This window comes from Cyanistes caeruleus, chromosome 25 (assembly GCF_971803275.1).
Source record: "Cyanistes caeruleus chromosome 25, bCyaCae1.hap1.1, whole genome shotgun sequence".
Classification (NCBI taxonomy): Eukaryota; Metazoa; Chordata; class Aves; order Passeriformes; family Paridae; genus Cyanistes; species Cyanistes caeruleus.
In genome coordinates, this window is record NC_141725.1 from 4,172,502 (window position 1) to 4,189,189 (window position 16,688).

At 63.9% G+C, this 16,688-nt stretch overlaps 4 protein-coding genes across 7 annotated transcripts; 1 reads left to right on the forward strand and 3 right to left on the reverse strand.

The window, feature by feature from the left end:
* Window positions 1-120: 120 nt before the first annotated feature.
* Window positions 121-1,882, reverse strand: C25H19orf25 (chromosome 25 C19orf25 homolog). The gene is made up of 3 exons (XM_086863167.1): window positions 1,821-1,882; window positions 1,145-1,320; window positions 121-1,071 (listed from the first exon to the last, which is right to left on the reverse strand). The coding sequence occupies exons 2-3, from the start codon at window positions 1,290-1,292 to the stop codon at window positions 890-892; spliced, it is 330 nt and encodes a 109-aa protein (XP_086719293.1). The 5' UTR covers window positions 1,293-1,320; window positions 1,821-1,882; the 3' UTR covers window positions 121-889.
* Window positions 1,883-1,980: 98 nt separating this feature from the next.
* REEP6 (receptor accessory protein 6) lies at window positions 1,981-7,785 on the reverse strand. 2 transcript variants are annotated; one of them, XM_086863169.1, is made up of 6 exons: window positions 7,444-7,785; window positions 5,341-5,434; window positions 4,163-4,301; window positions 3,388-3,556; window positions 3,143-3,210; window positions 1,981-2,384 (listed from the first exon to the last, which is right to left on the reverse strand). In XM_086863169.1, the coding sequence occupies exons 1-6, from the start codon at window positions 7,556-7,558 to the stop codon at window positions 2,367-2,369; spliced, it is 603 nt and encodes a 200-aa protein (XP_086719295.1). In that variant the 5' UTR covers window positions 7,559-7,785; the 3' UTR covers window positions 1,981-2,366. The 2 variants fall into 2 exon arrangements, with proteins under 2 accessions (XP_086719295.1, XP_086719296.1); XM_086863170.1 differs by lacking the exon at window positions 3,143-3,210.
* Window positions 7,786-7,827: 42 nt separating this feature from the next.
* On the forward strand, window positions 7,828-13,821 carry PCSK4 (proprotein convertase subtilisin/kexin type 4). 3 transcript variants are annotated; one of them, XR_015279282.1, is made up of 15 exons: window positions 7,828-8,047; window positions 8,429-8,533; window positions 8,614-8,709; window positions 9,310-9,438; window positions 10,351-10,427; window positions 10,530-10,618; window positions 11,062-11,234; window positions 11,309-11,521; window positions 11,656-11,756; window positions 12,028-12,131; window positions 12,230-12,347; window positions 12,424-12,594; window positions 12,747-12,912; window positions 13,041-13,275; window positions 13,351-13,821. XR_015279282.1 is itself a non-coding variant. In XM_023942960.2 (15 exons), the coding sequence occupies exons 1-15, from the start codon at window positions 7,850-7,852 to the stop codon at window positions 13,737-13,739; spliced, it is 2,208 nt and encodes a 735-aa protein (XP_023798728.2). In that variant the 5' UTR covers window positions 7,828-7,849; the 3' UTR covers window positions 13,740-13,821. The 3 variants fall into 3 exon arrangements, 1 of the variants encoding a protein (XP_023798728.2); XR_015279281.1 differs by having other exon boundaries at window positions 12,788-12,912; XM_023942960.2 differs by having other exon boundaries at window positions 12,788-12,912; window positions 13,156-13,275.
* A 582-nt stretch (window positions 13,822-14,403) lies between these two features.
* LOC111940369 (CTD small phosphatase-like protein 2) lies at window positions 14,404-16,441 on the reverse strand. The gene is made up of 9 exons (XM_023943025.2): window positions 16,166-16,441; window positions 15,983-16,079; window positions 15,800-15,884; window positions 15,636-15,728; window positions 15,339-15,401; window positions 15,185-15,261; window positions 14,986-15,112; window positions 14,795-14,890; window positions 14,404-14,718 (listed from the first exon to the last, which is right to left on the reverse strand). The coding sequence occupies exons 1-9, from the start codon at window positions 16,395-16,397 to the stop codon at window positions 14,662-14,664; spliced, it is 927 nt and encodes a 308-aa protein (XP_023798793.2). The 5' UTR covers window positions 16,398-16,441; the 3' UTR covers window positions 14,404-14,661.
* Between the last annotated feature and the right edge of the window lie 247 nt (window positions 16,442-16,688).

Sequence of the window (16,688 nt, forward strand, 5' to 3'; positions counted from 1 at the left end):
GGGGCACGGATCCCGCTCGGGGGGGCAGGAAGGGGAAGAAGCACCCACGAGGGGGTGGGAAACACCCAGGGCCCCTCCGGCGCTCGGCTTTGCAGACAGACAGAAAGCGGCACCTCCAGCTCTCAAAAATGGGGGTTTACGCCAGCCCAGAGCGCCGGGTGACCCATTCCCATCACCTTTATTAGCAAAACAGGATTGTTTTTCACACCGTGGGGCCGTGCTGGCCCCCGACCCATCCCAGCCCCCCCCCGGTGGTCCCTCAGGGCGTCCCCTTGGGCGGGACCCCCCTGACCCCGCTCCCCGGGCGGGACCTCAGGCTGGCCAGCAGCCGCTGGAAGAAAAACTCGTTCTGGTATTCCAGCGGGACGAGGTGCTGCAAAAACGGGGGCACCTGGGCTCTGGTCACCCCCACGCACACGGGGACCACCTTGGGGCCGCGCTGCTGGATGTTGCAGAACAGGTTCCACTGGGACACGCGCTGGCACCACCGGTCGCCCACGGACTTGGCCGAGAGGAGCAGGATGGCCACGCGGCTGGCCTTGATGGCCTCCACGGCCGACAGGATGACGGATGTCCCGGCCACTTGGTCCTGGTGCTCGGTGAAGCCCCGAAATCCCTCCTGCCTCAGGCGCTCCGCGATGCGGGAGGCGACGCGGTGATCCTCGGGGAAGTACCAGAGGGAAAAGTCGTAGGGAGCAGAGGATGCGCCACCCGCGGGGGACATGGCAGCCGCTCCAGGGGCACAAGGAGGGCCACACGCCTTTATTCCAGCACCAGGAAAGCGCCGCCGTGCTGGCCTGGCAGAAAAAGTAACTGGGGTGGCACAGCCGGGGCTGTCCTGGCAAATCCGGATGCTCCGGTTCGGGGAAGGGAAACCCACTGCGATCCCTCAGAAGGCTTTCTGCCTCATCTCGGCGATGCCGCGGTCCAGCGCCTCCCCGACCCTCTGCAGCTCCCGGCGCCGCTCCCGCAGCTGCTCCCGGGATCGCTGCAGCCGCTGGTTCATCCCCACGTAGGAGCGGATCTGCCGGTACAGCCGCTCCCGCTCCTCGGCCGCGGGCTCGGGGCAGCCTGGCGGGGAGAACCGGGGTTCAGCGGGGCTCGGGGGTCCCCACGCCCCCCCTTTTCCCCAGCGAGGGCTCACCTGGAGCGGGGCCGGGCTCCTGGGGGGGCTCGGCGGGGAGGATGAAGATGGGGTCGCTGGGGTGGGTGCCCTGCACGTCGGCCAGGATCTGCTCCGCGCTGGGGGGCTCAGGGCGGGTGGGCAGCACCCGCTTGGCCTTGGAGCTCATCCCGGGGGAGGCTCATGGGGGGGAAGGGCTGAGGAGAGGGGAGGGTGAGAGAGACGCGCTGCCCCCACCCCAGACAGACGGACAGACAGACAGACAGACAGACAGCTCCCCTTTTCTATACCCCTCAAAGAGCCCCTGTGCTGCCCTTTGGACAGACAGACAGACCCCCCGCAGCAGGCAGAGCCCCCCCTCACTGTCCCCCCGGATGGACAAACAGACGCCCCCCCCCCCCACTTTCCCCTCCGGACAGACGGACACCTGACCCACACCCCCCAAACAGACACACAGATCCCCTGTGCTGCCCTCCCCCCAGACAGACCGACCCCCCTCCCTGCCAGACACACCGACTCCCCTCCCCCCCCCGCCCTTCGGACGGACGGACAGATCTCTCCTTGCCCTCGCCGCTGGACAGACAGACAGACAGACAGACAAACCCCAGCCCCGCACAGATATCCGGCCCACTCCACCCCCCGGACACACGGACAGAGCCCCCTGATCCCCCCCCTCGCCCCTGCACCGCGGACAGACCGACAGACACCCCCGTCCCGGCCACCGTCCGGCCGCACTTCCGCCACGCCCCTGAACACGTCATCAATGCAGCCCCGCCCCTTCCCCAGAGGCTCCGCCCTCCCAGGCGCTCTTAAAGGCGCCGCGCGGTGTCACGGAACAGGCGGGCCGGGAGCGGCGCTCGGTGGGCACCGGGCTTTATTGGGGAACCGGGGGAACAACGGACTCGGGCTGGGGAAACTCGGGATCCCGGACGGGAACGGCCCGGGCTGGCCGGTACCGTTAACAGGGCCGTGGTGCCGGTACCGGCGTCTGTGTGGGGGGCTTCAGTGCCAGAACGGAGGATGCCGGTACCAGTACCGGGAGCATGGTGCCGGTACCGGCATCTGTAGTGGCGGTATGGGGGAGGTCGGTGCCAGAACGGGGGTTGCCGGTATCAGTAGTGGGAGCGTGGTGCCGGTAGTGGGGCCGCTGGTGCCGGTACTGCTCCAGGATCGGGGCTGGAGTGCCGGTACCGGAGGCCCCGATGCCCCTCTCATTTCGCCTTCTGCATTAACTCTGCCACGTTCAGGGATGCTTTGATGCCTGCGGAGACACGGATGGCGTCACTGCCCGGCCCCGGTGGCCCGGGGACAGCCAGCCCTGCCCTCCCCGCACCCGGGGCGCTCCGCAGGGGAGCCCCAGAGCGCCCAGGGACACAGGGATGGACACACGGACACGGGGACACACGGACACGGGGACACACACGGACACACGGACACGGGGACAGACGGACACACGGACACAGGGACACACACAGGGACACACGGACACAGGGACACACGGACACAGGGACACACGGACACGGGGACACACGGACACACGGATACAGGGACACACGGACACACACGGACACAGGGACACACACAGGGACACACGGACACAGGGACACACGGACACACACGGACACAGGGACAGACGGACACAGGGACAGACGGACACAGGGACACAGGGACACACGGACACAGGGACAGACGGACACACGGACACAGGGACACACACGGACACACACGGACACACACGGACACACACGGACACAGGGACACACGGACACAGGGACACACGGACACAGGGACACACAGACACACACGGACAGACGGACACACGGACGCACGGACACACGGACACACGGACGGGGTTTGGCTACGGAGAAGCGGGAGGGGAGCGCCTGCTCTAGCCAGGGCACGGGAGAAGGGGCCGGTTGTGCGGGAGCCGCGCCGGTGCCTGCGGGAGCGGAGCGGTTTGGGCGCTGCCACGGCGGACACGGAACCGGCACGGGCCCGGTCCCGGGGCTCGGTACATACGGGCAGGCTGGGCTGCGGGGCCACCCCGGCCGCCAGCCGGGCTCTGCTCTTGGCCAGAGTCTGCAGGACTGGACCGTGCAGCGCAGAGAGGAGAGAGAGGTTAGAGAAGGGAGCTCCTGTCACGGGGCTGCGGCAGCACGGCCCTCGGGAACCGGGAAATCACCGCTAAACCCAACCGCCCGTGCCCCTGCGCTGGGAAAAACCGGGCACGGAGCCGGGGGGAGGGACAGGAGGACACGGGTTACCTTCTCGGGTGACGGTGGAGGCCGCGTCCAGGGCCTTGGTGCCGATGTCACCCATCATGTTGTCCACGGCGTGGTGGTGCTTGAGGAAGAAGGGCCGGATGATGTTGTGGTAAATGAGCTGGGAGCCGTTCCAGGGCACTGGGGCCATGCACCACACCAGGAACAGGCACTGCGGGGACACGAGGGGCTCAGCTGCTCCAGCGGCCCCAGGTGAGTCCAACTGGGAGCTCACTGGAGCTTACTGGGAGGCTCCCAGGATCTGAGCTGGGGGGAAAGCCCACTGATGCATTCATCTTTAGCTTTTATATTTCCCACATTCTTTACTGCCTTGGTGTAGAGCTGTGAACTTCATATAAAGTGTGAGCAAGTTCTCTTCACACGAGAACCAAGGACACCATTGCAGCTTCAGGTCCCCAAAAATTAATAAATTAAATAAAGAAAATTCAACAGCGAATCGAGGAGAGCAATCTGTGAGGGTGGAACTTCATAACTTCGAAGCTGTAATTAGACAATTAACCCCAATATGGAAATGGACCAAAAAAATACATTAAAATAAACATATATAAATAATATACATAAAATAAATATATATAAAAATGTGAAAACTCGCGTCTGTCTTGGGTGGAGCCACGGCCAGGCTCTCGTACTGCCCGAGGTGCATCCTTTAAAGGCCTTTTTAATAAATCCCTGCTTTATTTCTTTAACGCTGTCCAGCCTGCTCCAGGCAGCCTCAGCTCCTCCCTGCTCGGCCGCAGGAGCCCCGAGCCGCCGTTACCTTCCCGGCGTAGTAGAAGGGGAACCAGTAGAGGAAAATGTCAGAGAAGAACTCGGCGATGCTGAAGATGCCGTAGACCACCCAGTACGTGAGCCACGTGGTGTCGTCCTCCTTGCTGCTGCTCTCGATGGCTTTGACACTGTGAAGGACAGGGAGGGAGGAAAGGAAGGAAGAAGGAAGAAGGAAAAAGGAAGAAGGAAGAAGGAAGAAGGAAAAAGGAAGAAGGAAGAAGGAAGGAAAAAGGAAGAAGGAAGAAGGAAGGAAAAAGGAAGAAGGAAAAAGGAAGGAAAAAGGAAGAAGGAAGAAGGAAGGAAAAAGGAAGAAGGAAAAAGGAAGGAAAAAGGAAGAAGGAAAAAGGAAGGAAAAAGGAAGAAGGAAAAAGGAAGGAAAAAGGAAGAAGGAAAAAGGAAGGAAAAAGGAAGAAGGAAGGAAAAAGAAAGAAGGAAGAAGGAAGGAAAAAGAAAGAAGGAAGAAGGAAGGAAAAAGAAAGAAGGAAAAAGGAAGGAAAAAGAAAGAAGGAAAAAGGAAGGAAAAAGAAAGAAGGAAAAAGGAAGGAAAAAGGAAAAAGAAAGTAAAGAGGAAAAAAGGAAGAAGGAAAAAAGGAGGGGAGGGGAGAAGGAAGGAAGGAAGGAAGGAAGGAAGGAAGGAAGGAAGGAAGGAAGGAAGGAAGGAAGGAAGGAAGGAAGGAAGGAAGGAAGGAAGGAAGGAAGGAAGGAAGGAAGGAAGGAAGGAAGGAAGGAAGGAAGGAAGGAAGGAAGGAAGGAAGGAAGGAAGGAAGGAAGGAAGGAAGGAAGGAAGGAAGGAAGGAAGGAAGGAAGGAAGGAAGGAAGGAAGGAAGGAAGGAAGGAAGGAAGGAAGGAAGGAAGGAAGGAAGGAAGGAAGGAAGGAAGGAAGGAAGGAAGGAAGGAAGGAAGGAAGGAAGGAAGGAAGGAAGGAAGGAAGGAAGGAAGGAAGGAAGGAAGGAAGGAAGGAAGACACGGCTGCTTCAGTCCTGGGATGGGCTCCAGCTTCCCAAATCCTCCAAACCCTGGAGGATTGCTCCCAAACCCCACCGGCTGCTCTGGCACGGTCCCAGCGTTTCCAGGAAGGTGTCAAGAGCCACAATTGCCTCTTCACTGAGCAGGGAGAGGCTCAGCGAAGGGCAGGGAAGGCTCTCCAGGTGTGGGACAGGTACTCACGACACGTAGGCGGGGTACACGAAGCCGATGATGTTGCAGAGCAGGGAAGCGCCGTAGCCGAACATGAGGTACAGCCCCACGAAAGCCACGGAACCTGCGGGGGACAGGAGCGTTCTGTGCCTGCTGTCACCCGGGGGACACCCCGCTCGGTCTCCCGAGCAGGATTCTCATCCCCGAGCGGCGACAGGTGAGTGATAACCACCGCCCCTAATTAATTCCAGCACGCCCTGAGGTGCTGGATGTCCGCTCCTCCCCGAGGGAGCCGTGACCTGCTCCTGTCACCGTTCGTCCCCTCCCCGGGCTCGGATGGGACTTTACCACCCCAATCTCGCAGCACTTTCGCCCCCTGGAGCGGGGCCAGGGCGGCAGGAACCGGAGACGCTGACAACACACCCATGGTCCAAAGTCAAGGCTCCTGTCGCCTCCCCCGGAGCCGCTCGGCATTCCCAGACCTCCCGCTCAAGGACGAGCCCTGCTCCCGGATCAGGCGCCCGGGATCGCGGCTCCTCCCGGGCAGAGGAAGCTTTGGCTCCCCTGGGAGCCGCAATCCAGCCCCGCTTCCCTGCTGCTCAATTCGATCGTTAAATTAAAAGCGAGCCGCGGGCTTTGGTGGCCTGGAGCCTGCCCAGCGCTCGGACACTCGCAGGAGGCTGGAGCGGCCGAGCTGGGCGAGAGGGAGCGTGGGGAAGGTGGGACAGGAGCTCTGGGGATGGAAAGCAGGGCTCAGAGGGCAGGAAAACCTCAGCCATGCACGGGATGGAGCACTTTGTCCAGCCCAGCAGCTTCTCCCCAGCACTGGGAAAAACTCCTCCATCAGCAGCAAGAAAGCTGGGAATTAACCTGTCTGTGCTGGTGAATTAAAGTCCTTGCTCGGGCTTGGAGGGCGGATTATCCCAGCTCTGCCTGCTGCAGCATTCCTGGGCTGAGCTCCGACCCCGATCCGGGGCACCCACAGCTCCGGCTCTTTCCTGGGAGCCGGGCAGGAGCAGCGTGGCTTTGGAGCAATCCCAAACCTCCCTCCAAGGAGGGCAGGCAGGTCCAGGCAGTGCTGGGTTTCATTCCCCAAGAGCCTTAGAAGGGATTTCGCAGGATTTTAACCCCCAGAGAAATTTATGTAACAGCAAAACCCCAGGGAAAGGCTCCCCTGAGGGAGAGGTTGGAGGTGGTGCTGCCCAAAGGTTGCTCCAAACCCCAGCCCACGGCTCCAAACACAAATTAGGGATTGCTCCAGAGCCACGGGAGGGAGAAATTGGGAAGTTTTAGTTCAGCACCAGCTTCTCCTTCCCGGGACAGGGATCCAGAATGCGGAACCATCGCTTTTTGGTGCGTCCGTTCTTGTTCTGCCCCAGAAATCCATCACGGCTGAGCCTGATCAAATCCCCGGGGTTGTTTTGTTTGGAAGATGCCTGAGTGGCACCACATCCAAACACGACCCGCACAGCGGCTCCTTCCCCTCAGAGTGGGAACAGCAGCCCTGCTGCAGGTGAAGGGTCAGAGAAGCACACCTGGAGGGACACAGGAGACGGGGAGCGCTCCCCGGGAGGTTTGATATGAAATCTCAAACTGGAGCACGCGGATGAGGCCAGTTCGAGTTGGCAGCGAGGGCACAGGGCCGAGGGTCAGAGGAGAGGGGGGCACGGCGTGCCAGGAGGAGGATCCCCGGGGAAAATCCGGCTGGTTGCTCATTAATGAGCAACAGGGATCCGGTTAAAGGCCGGATCCCCACGGTGCCAGCAGGGGGACGCGGGGATGAGCTCTCATCCCCAGTGCCCCGTCTGACCCATCACGATCTGGGGGCTCACCAGGTCACCCTCTGTCAGGGCCAGGGGTCCTGAGGGTCTCTCTGACACTTGGACCCTGTGAGCTTCGGCATTTCGTGCCAGTGGAAGGCGAGGGCAGCGCGGTGACAGCCACGTCACCCCCGGCACCCCCAGCCCAGCACGGCCCCCTCTGCACCCCCAAACCAGGGCGGCCCTGCCTGCCCTCCCCGTGCCCCCGTGCTGAGCCCAGAGTCACGACGAGCAGCTGCCAAGGCGCTCCAGGGTACGGGGAAAAAGGGGACAGAACGGGAGAACCGGGGAGACCCCGCGGTACCGGTCGCACCTGTGGCCAGGTAGAGCCGTTGGACGCCGGTATGAGCTTCCAGCCGGCCCAGCAGGTCGCCGATCGGCCCGGGGCTGTAGAGGAAGCGCTCCAGGCGCTGCTGCACGGAGCCCATGGCGGCGGTGGCGATGCTGAGGGTGAGGAAGCGGCGGCGGCGGCCCCGGAGCGGCCCCGGACCGACCCCGCGCCCCGGTCAGTGCTGCCGCGGGGGGCGTGGCCAATGGCAAAGGGGGCGGGACAAAACGGCGGGGCGGGGCCAATAAGAAGGTGGGGCGGGATTAACGTTGGGCATGGCCAATGAGAAGGCGGGGCGAGGGAATCAAGGCGGGCCAATGAGGCGAGGCCGTGCGGAGGGGCGGGGCCGACGCCGTTGCCATGGAAACGCGCAGAGTGGTGGCGCGGCCTCATGGCGGCTCGGCCCAGGCCCGGCCCGGTGCTGGCGCTGTTCCCGGTGCTGTTGGCGCTGCTCGTGATGGTCGCCACCGCCCCTCCGGGCCCCGCAAAGCCTCGCGTCTACCTGAGCAGCTGGGCCGTGCGAGTGGCAGTGGGGCTGCGGGACGCCCGGGCCCTGGCTCGCCGGCACGGGCTGCTCTACCTGGGCCAGGTGCGGCCTGGGCGGGGAAAGGCGGGCCCAGCCCTCCCCGTGTGGCCCCTTCTTGTTCGTACCCGCCCTGTGTGCCATTGTTTGTACCCTTCGCTTGTCCCATGGGCAGGGACATCTTCCATTAGACCAAGTTCCGCCAAGCCCCGTCCAAGCTGGCCTCAAACACACGCTGGGAATTTGGGAATCCTGTGCCAGTGTCCCCCCACCCTCAGAGCAAACGGCCTCTGGTCACCCCCAAGGGCACACACCCCCTCCCCAGGACTCATCTCTCCGCTTGCCCTGCGCTGCAGCTCCCGTTAAATCTGCCGTTCTGCCCTGCAGAGCCCAGGCGGGGCCCTGGTGTCCCCTAGAGAAGCTCACAGCAGCTCTTTGTGCCCGCAGGTGATGGAGGGAGAGCCCTTCCACCACTTCAGCCACCGCGGCACCAGGCAGAGAGCCCTGAGCAGGCACTGGGGGTGGCACATGCGGCTCAGCAGGGACCCCCAGGTAGGGAGGAGGGTGCAGGGAGCCGGGGGACAGCTGTGGGCAGGCACTGCCCGGCACCCACAGCGCTGCTCCCCACCCAGGTCCTGTGGTTTGAGCAGCAGACGGCGAAGAGGCGCGTGAAGAGAGGCAGCGGCGTGGTGCCCACGGATCCCTGGTTCCCCAAGCAGTGGTACATGGTGAGATCGGGCTGCTTCCCCGCCTGAGCCTCGGTCGAATCGGGACAGGAACCACATCCAGTGCCACCTCCCTGCTCAGCACCGTCCCCAGGGTTGTGTCTGGATTGTCCTGGGATATCCCCAGGCTCTGCAGCCTCTCTGCTCCGGGCTCGGGCACTGCACACTGAGGGAGTTCTCCCTCCTGTGCAGGGGGAATTCCTGGGATCAGTCCCTGCCCGTTCCTCTGGTGCTGTTTCTGGTGCTGTTTTTGGGCTCAGAGCCCTCAGTGCAAACAGGGACACCCAGGGCTCAGGGCCTCTCTCAAGGCTGCACAGCCTCAGCTTTTCTTTGTCAGAGATGCTCCAATCCCCTCCTCCACTTTGTCACCCTGCACTGGACCCACTCTGGGAGCTCCACGTCCCGAGGAGCCCAGAGCTGGCCACAGCACCCCAGAATTGCCTCCCAGGGCTGAGCAGAGGGGCAGAATTCCCCCCAACCGCTGGCAATGCCCTTCCCAGTGCCCCACTGAGACATAAACCAAGCTAACGCCGGCAGTGATGAGGCAGCAGGAGCCCTCCAAGGTGACCCCAGGCTGCCGATCGGATTTAATCTCTTTTCCAGAACAACGACGTCCATCCTGACCTGAACATCCTCACGGCTTGGAGCAGAGGCTACACGGGGCTGGGGGTGGTGCTGACAGTCCTGGATGATGGGCTGGAGAAGGATCATCCCGACCTGGCTGCCAACTACGTAATTATGGGGGGGTCCAGGGCTCCTTCAGGGAGGGTGGGACTCAACGCCTTCATCCCACCCCTGGCTCTGTGTGGTGGGAGCTCGGCCTCTCCAGGGCTGGATCCAAGGTTTGGAGTCTCCCGCAGTGAAATCTCACACTGAGGAAATGTTAGAACTTGTACACACACCAGAGCCCCCAGAATAGCTGTAATTACAGCAAGCTGCAAAGCCAGTAAAGCTGGTAAACCCTCCTGTGCTCCTCAGGGAAGGAAAGGCAGTCCTGGGTGTTTGGAGCACCGCTGTTTCCGTGGGTTGTGGTTCCTCACCGCGGGCTGTGTGGCCAGCCAGGGTCGCCCTCAGGTGGCTCGGCACGCTGGGCTCTGGCAGGGAAGCAGCCACGTTGTGCTGCTTTCACCCCTTTCTGCAGAACCCAAGAGTCACTGAGGCTGGAAAAGGGCTTCAGGCTCGAGTCCAAGCTGTGCCCAATGCCCACCTTGTCCCCAGCCCGGAGCCACCTCCAGGGATGGCGACTCCAAACCTCCCTGGGCAGCCCCTGCCAAGGCCTGACCGCCCTTTCCATGGGGAAATTCCTGCTGCTTTCCCACCTGGCACAGCTTGAGGCTGTTCCCTGTTGTCCCCGGGAGCACAGCCCGACACTCCCCGGCTGTCCCCTCCTGTCAGGGAGTCATGCAGAGCCAGAAGGTCCCCCCGCTCCTCTTTTTCTCCAGGCTGAGCCCCTTCCCATCTCCCTCAGCCCCTGCTGCTGCTCCCTTCCCTCTCAGGGTGCAGCTGGGCACGAAGGGGCCCCGCTGTCCCCCCGGGCTGGCCCTCGGCGGTGCCAGCACCGGGCGCGGTGCCAGGCGCCTGTGCCGAGCTGTCACAGCCCTGCCCAGGCCCTTTGGCCCACGCCGCTGCCTCGCTCTGTAACAGGACCCACTGGCAAGTTACGACTTCAACAGCAACGACCCCGATCCCCAACCCCGATACGGAGAGGGGGACAAGAACTGGTGGGTTCTGCCCAGCTCCCCACACTGGGGGGGGTTCATCTCTGGGGGGCCGGGGCTGTCCCAGGCCCCCCACCCCTCACAGGGTCACTCTGTGCCCCCCAGGCATGGGACACGCTGTGCAGGGGAAGTGGCAGCTGTGGCAAACAACGGGGTCTGTGGCGCAGGCGTCGCCTACAACTCCAAAATCGGAGGTGAGACATTGCTCCCGCGGGAGGGGAGTTGGAAATCAGCTCCAGCCCCCTGGAATGGCCAGGGCTGGCTGCTCTGGGGCTCACGGGGGTGCCCAGGGTGCTGCAGTGTTACCCCAGCCCGGGGTTCAGTGCTCAGCCCAACACCCAGCAGGGCAGGCTCAGGTTCTGCCGTGGGATGTGAGGCTGGCAAAGGGGTTTAAAAGCCGGGAGCACTCCCTGGGCTTAATTACAAAAGGCTTAATGAGGAGCTTTGGGAAGCAGCTCATGGCAGTGGCATGGGGGGCCTGATCTCCTTAGGGCAGGGTCATGTGAAAGCTGCTGGAAGCTGAGGGGGTCCTGGCAAGGTGTCCCCAGGTCCTTCCCTCGGGGTGGCACCTGCCTGGCTCCCGTCCCCTCGCGGCCACCGCGGCCTCTCCCGGTGCTGCAGCGGGTCCTGCCCTCAGGTGTGCGCATGCTGGACGGCTCCATCACCGACATCGTGGAGGCTCAGGCCCTGGGCCTGCAGCTGCAGTACATCCACATCTACAGCGCCAGCTGGGGCCCCGAGGACGACGGCAGGACGGTGGACGGGCCGGGAGTCCTGGCTGCGGCCGCTTTCCAGAGAGGGGTGGTCCAAGTACGCCCAGCCCCGACCTCGGGGAGCACAGGGACGTGAGGACACCGTGCTCACCCCGCTCTGCTCCTCAACAGGGACGGGGCGGGCTCGGCTCCATCTTTATCTGGGCCTCAGGCAACGGTGGCACCAACTACGACAACTGCAACTGCGATGGCTACACCAACAGCATCTACACGGTGTCGGTGGGCAGCGTCCTGGGGGACGGGCAGCGGCCCCGCTACAGCGAGAGCTGCCCCGCCATCCTCACCACCACCTACAGCAGCAGGACCACCAGCAAGGTGCAGATTGTGAGTGTCACAAGAGCTCCGGGGCAGACGCAGGTCCCAGCACGGTGTCTCCAAAAGGAGAATTTACTGAAGGTACCCCAGCTCCGGGCAGATTTCTTGGGAACAGTGCTTGAGAGCACCCCCTGTCCCCGCAGGTGACCACTGACCTGCACCACCGCTGCACAGACAAACACACCGGCACCTCCGCCTCGGCCCCGCTGGCCGCGGGGATGGTGGCCCTGGCACTGGAAGCCAAGTAGGTGACACCGAGACAGAGGGACACTGCCAGGGAGAGCTGGTGCCCAAGCAGGGATGAAGAAGGGGAGGGACAGCAGGAAGGTTGGGGTGCAGAGTCGTGGCCTTCCCCCAGAGCCACGGCAGAGGGGGAGGATTGTCCTCTGGAGCTCTTTGCTCCCATTTTAGCACTGAAGGAGATCACTGGGGGGATCAGCTTGGGCCCAGAAGATCCAAATTTCCCCCTTAAAAACCAACCCAGACCTCTGTCCCCATGTCCTCCTTGCTTCCAGCCCAGCCCTGACGTGGCGTGACCTGCAGCACCTCATCGTCAGGGCCTCCAAACCCGCTCACCTGCAGGCAGAGGACTGGGCCGAGAACGGCGTGGGGCGCAGGGGTGAGTGCAGGGCTCAGCCCCTGGGACACCTGCCAGCAGCCCCCTGGTGGCACCCAGGGGCTCACGGGTCCCTCTCTTGGGTGCCACCTGTATCCCAGTGAGCCACTACTACGGCTACGGGCTGCTGGACGCGGGGCTGCTGGTGCAGGCGGCCACCACGTGGACAGGGACTCGGCCTCAGGAGAAGTGCTCAGTCCAGGCCGTTCAGGTCCCCAGGTAAGGGACAGCGAGCCCAGCTCCAGCCTCCCAGCCCCATCAGGGAATGCCCTCACCCACAGCTTGTCCTGGACAGGGACATCGGCTCCAGGCTCACCATCTCCACGGATGCCTCCTCCTGCTCCGAGAGCATCCGCTCCCTGGAGCACGTCCAGGTCCAGCTGTCGCTGAGCTACAGCCGCAGGGGGGACCTGGTGGTGGCTCTGAGCAGCCCCATGGGGACCACATCCACGCTGGTGACAGTGCGGTAAGGACGGGGGAGCACCGTGGCTCCCACGGCCTGGAGAGTCCCAAAAAGGGGCTCACTGCACCCAAAACCCCTCTGGACCCCTGCCATGCAGGAGTGTCCCCTCAGGGCAGGAACAGGGTGACCCTTCAGGTCACACCCTGCCCCTCCAGGCCCCTGGGCTGGCACTCCCAGCTCTGCTCTCCTCCTCCAGCCCCTACGACACCAGCCAGGATGGCTACAAGGACTGGAGCTTCATGTCCACCCACTTCTGGGATGAGAACCCCAAGGGGATCTGGACCCTCCAGCTGGAGAACAGGGGCGATAACCAGAACACAGGTGGGTGCCCCATGGGGGGTGAGCCCCATTTTTACTGGGGTCACTCTGTGCTTGGCCACTCTTCCTTCTCCCACTTGAATGGGAAATTTCTTGGCCTCTCCTTCCTGGCCACGAGCCCTTTTCCACAGGAGCCCGTGCTTTGGGAGTCTGCTTGGCCAGCACACGGCCAGGAGCAGAGCACAACCCCAAAGCTTCCAGCCCCATAGCCCTCATCTGGCAGCCCCCTGTCCCTGCTGTCCCCAGGCCAGCTGACCAGCTTCACCCTGCACCTGCACGGCACGGATGAGGACATGCCAGCCAGGCGCTCCGCGGCCACCGCCACCGACGAGTGTCTCAGGAGGGACGAGCAGGGAACCTGCGAGGGTGAGCGAGGCTTTGGGGGGGGGACAGTGACAATGCTCAGAGTCCCCAGTATCTCACCCCAGCCTCTCCCCACAGACTGTGGCAGCTCCCTGTACACCCACCACGGCTCCTGCCTGTCCTACTGCCCCCCACGCTACTACGGGCAAGCCCGGAGTGCCACCCCCAGGGACACCGCCCGCGTCTGTGCCAGCTGCCACCCGTCCTGCTACACCTGCCAGGGCTCCTCTGCCAACAACTGCACCTCCTGTCCCTCCGGCCGCACCTTCCACGACGTCACCCACACCTGCCAGCAGCCCGAGGAGAGCTCCCCCGGCCCCGTGGGGCTGCGCAGGGACCTCGTGGTTGTCACCGTCCTGGCCTGCAGCAGCCTGGTGCTGGCAGGGGTGCTGTACCCCACGTACCGCACGGTGCTTTGCGCTGGCAAAGGGGCTCCGTGCTGTGCCCAGGCCGGGAGGGCAGAGTGACAGCAGCCTGGGCTGCAGGGACAGCCCGGGACAGAGCTGGGATCGTGCCTGGCTTCTGAAATAAAGCATTGTTGCTTTTCCAGCTGCCCTCTCCAAGGGTGATTCCCCCTCCCAGCAGTGCCCCCGGGATGGTTCCACCCCGTGTCCAGCTGTGCGAGGGGACAGGGGTGGGTGCTCCTCCCACACCCCTGGGGACAGAGACATTCCCAGAGGGGCCAGGAGCCCTTGTGTCCTTTCCCAGGCTCAGAGGGATGAGCTGTGACGTGTCTCCAAACAGCTGCACCCGTGTGGCCACAGCAGGAGCTCGGCCACGAGCCCATGAGGCAGCAGAGGCCAGCCCAGACCCCCTCCAAAGTCCCCAGTTCCCGGTCACCAGCAGCTTCAGGCTGTAAAAAAGGGGTCTCAGGGTGGCTGCACCCCTGGCCGCTCTGTCCAACGTGTGGCAGCTGTGCCCCAGCACGTGGCACCCACGGCACGGGGCAGGCATGGGACAGGGACAGCTGCCAGCTGGGGCCCTCCTGGGAGCACCGGCCCCGTGCCAGGGCCCTGGGCTGCCCCACACACCGGGGATGTGGTTTGTGTCCCCCCCTTCCCCGGCCGTGCCGTCCCCAGCACAGCGTGTTTGCTCAGCTGAAGAGTTTCGGGAATTAAGACAGAGCCAGACTTTTCTCCAAGCTTATAATGACCGTGAAAGCCTTGGCTGGACCTTACAGAGCAGGGAGAGGAGGGAGCCAGGACGGAGCTCTGTGTCCAAAGGCAGGGGCTCTCCTTGGGGACACCCCCAGGGATGAGCTGGGATCCCTGCAAACACCAAGGGAGGCTCCTGGCACAGCCAGCCCAGCTCCATGGGATGAGGTGCTGGATGTCCCTGAGCATCCACAGCTTCCCCACGGCCTCTCCCAGAGCTGCTCCAGGCTCATCCTCACGCAGGCAGCTGTTGGGGCGGGAATCGCCGCTGGATCTCGGGGCGCACGTCCTCCTGCGCAGGGAGAGGAGGGGTAGGGGAGTGCCCAGAGCCCCTGTCCCCTTCCTGTCCCCATCCCCACATCTCCTACCGCCTGGCCCAACTGCTCCAGCACCGGGATGAGGCGCAGTAGCTCCTCGTCCTGAAGGTCCCCAGACCACGGTGGCACCGGGATCCAGTTGGCAGCCTGGAGGGGACAGGGAGAAGGTTGGATCCGGCACAGCCACGGCGCTCCCGGGGACGGGGACGCGCAAATTCCCTCTGGGAGCGGCTCTACCCTACCTGGGCAGGGAAGCCCTGCATGGCGTGGTCCAGGGCCACCGTCTTGGCCAGGTCCCTGCCCAGGTGGGTCAGGTCCTTCCAGTAGCAGCCCTGGGAGCAGACACAATCCGACTGGGAGAGGCAGCACCTGGCGGGGAGACAGAGCCGTGGGGACCCCACCCTGTCACACAGGAGGTCCCCAGCGGGGCAGCACCATCACCTGATCAGCTTCTTGGGGTCCAGCACCTCCAGCAGCTTCTTGGCATAGTCCTTCTTGGCGGTGGTGTAGATGAAGATCTGGCAGAGAGAGGGTGAAGGTTCCCTGCGTGGGACGTCCCCGGGGTCACCCCACAGATCCCGGGGGCTCTGGGTACCTCATAGGTCTTGGAAAGGCTCTCCAAGAACTCCTGCACGTGCGGACGCAGCTTCACGTGGACCTGGGAGGGAACAGCATCTTGGAAAAGCACCAGCACCCCGCTCCTGACACCAAGGTGAGCCCCGAGGAGGGGTCGGTGCCCTCGGCAGGATCCCTCATCATCCTCAGCACCCGGATTTCAGCCCCTTCCCCTTCAAGGGACACGGGCACGGAGGCCACGTGGGGCGGCAGTCGAGAGCCACAGCCCCAAAGCACAGCTCCCCAACACCCACTGTCCCAGCCCCGAGGCACCCACCTTGTAGGAACTGGCCTGGAAGTTCATGGTGAAGGTGGCCGTGGCATCCTGCTGCCCCCGGGCGAGCAGGGAGGAGTAGAGCAGGGTCCCATCCTGGGGACAGGGAACGGGGTGAGCCCCCAGCCCCAGGCGCTGCAGAGCCCCCCCAGCCCACCGCAGCTCACCAGCTCCAGGACCAGGGTGTGCTGCAACTTGCTCCGGATCTTCCGGGGACCGTCCATCCCAGGGGTCAGCGCCCCCGAGCTCGGCCTGGAGGGGGAAGGCAGAGGGGTCAGCGGTGCTGGGGGGGCTGTTGGACCCTCCCACACACATATTGGGGGGTTATGGGGACCCCCCCTCACACTCACAGGCTTGGGGGGACAGCAGGGTCCTGATGCTCAGCCTCGGGGAGCGCCGAGAAGTAGAAGCCCTCGGGGCAGGGCGGTGGAGGGGGGCTCGCAGGGTCTGAGGGGCAGAGGGGTCCCGTCAGCACAGCCAGGGCAGCCCCCCCTGCCCCACGCAGGGATCTCCCGGGGCAGGGACGCGCTCACCGCTTTCCCCGGGGCTGGGGCGCTCCTCGGGACCCCGCCGGACCAGCCGCCCCTTCCCGGGCGTGGTGGGCGAGCAGGGGACCCGCACCCACCCCCGCGGGACGCGCTCCCCCTGCTTCCCCTCTCTCTGCCGGCTCTTGGCCCGACCACGAGCCGCGGTCCTGGGGGTCGAGAGCCCCTGGTCCCCCCCGGAGGGTTTCTCCGTGCGTGGGGTGGCCCCCAAACCCGCCATGGCTGTGACCCTGCCCGGGACAAACCCCCCAGCAGCCCCAAAGCAGCCGTGGGGTGGGGGCGGGAGGGAGGGTTTTTATAGGGTAGAGGCAGCTTTGCAGCCCAAATCACCCCGGAGCACCTGGGACCACTCAGACTTTACCGGGACCGGCTGGGGCTCCGTTCTGGGCCCCCCAGCTGCTCCCAGGGCCCGTGGTGATGTCACCCGATGTGACAAGGACCTTCCTGGGCTGGCAGCTGCCCCTCGGGGCACCTCAGAGCCATCGGGACCCCATTTGGGGACAGTCCCAAG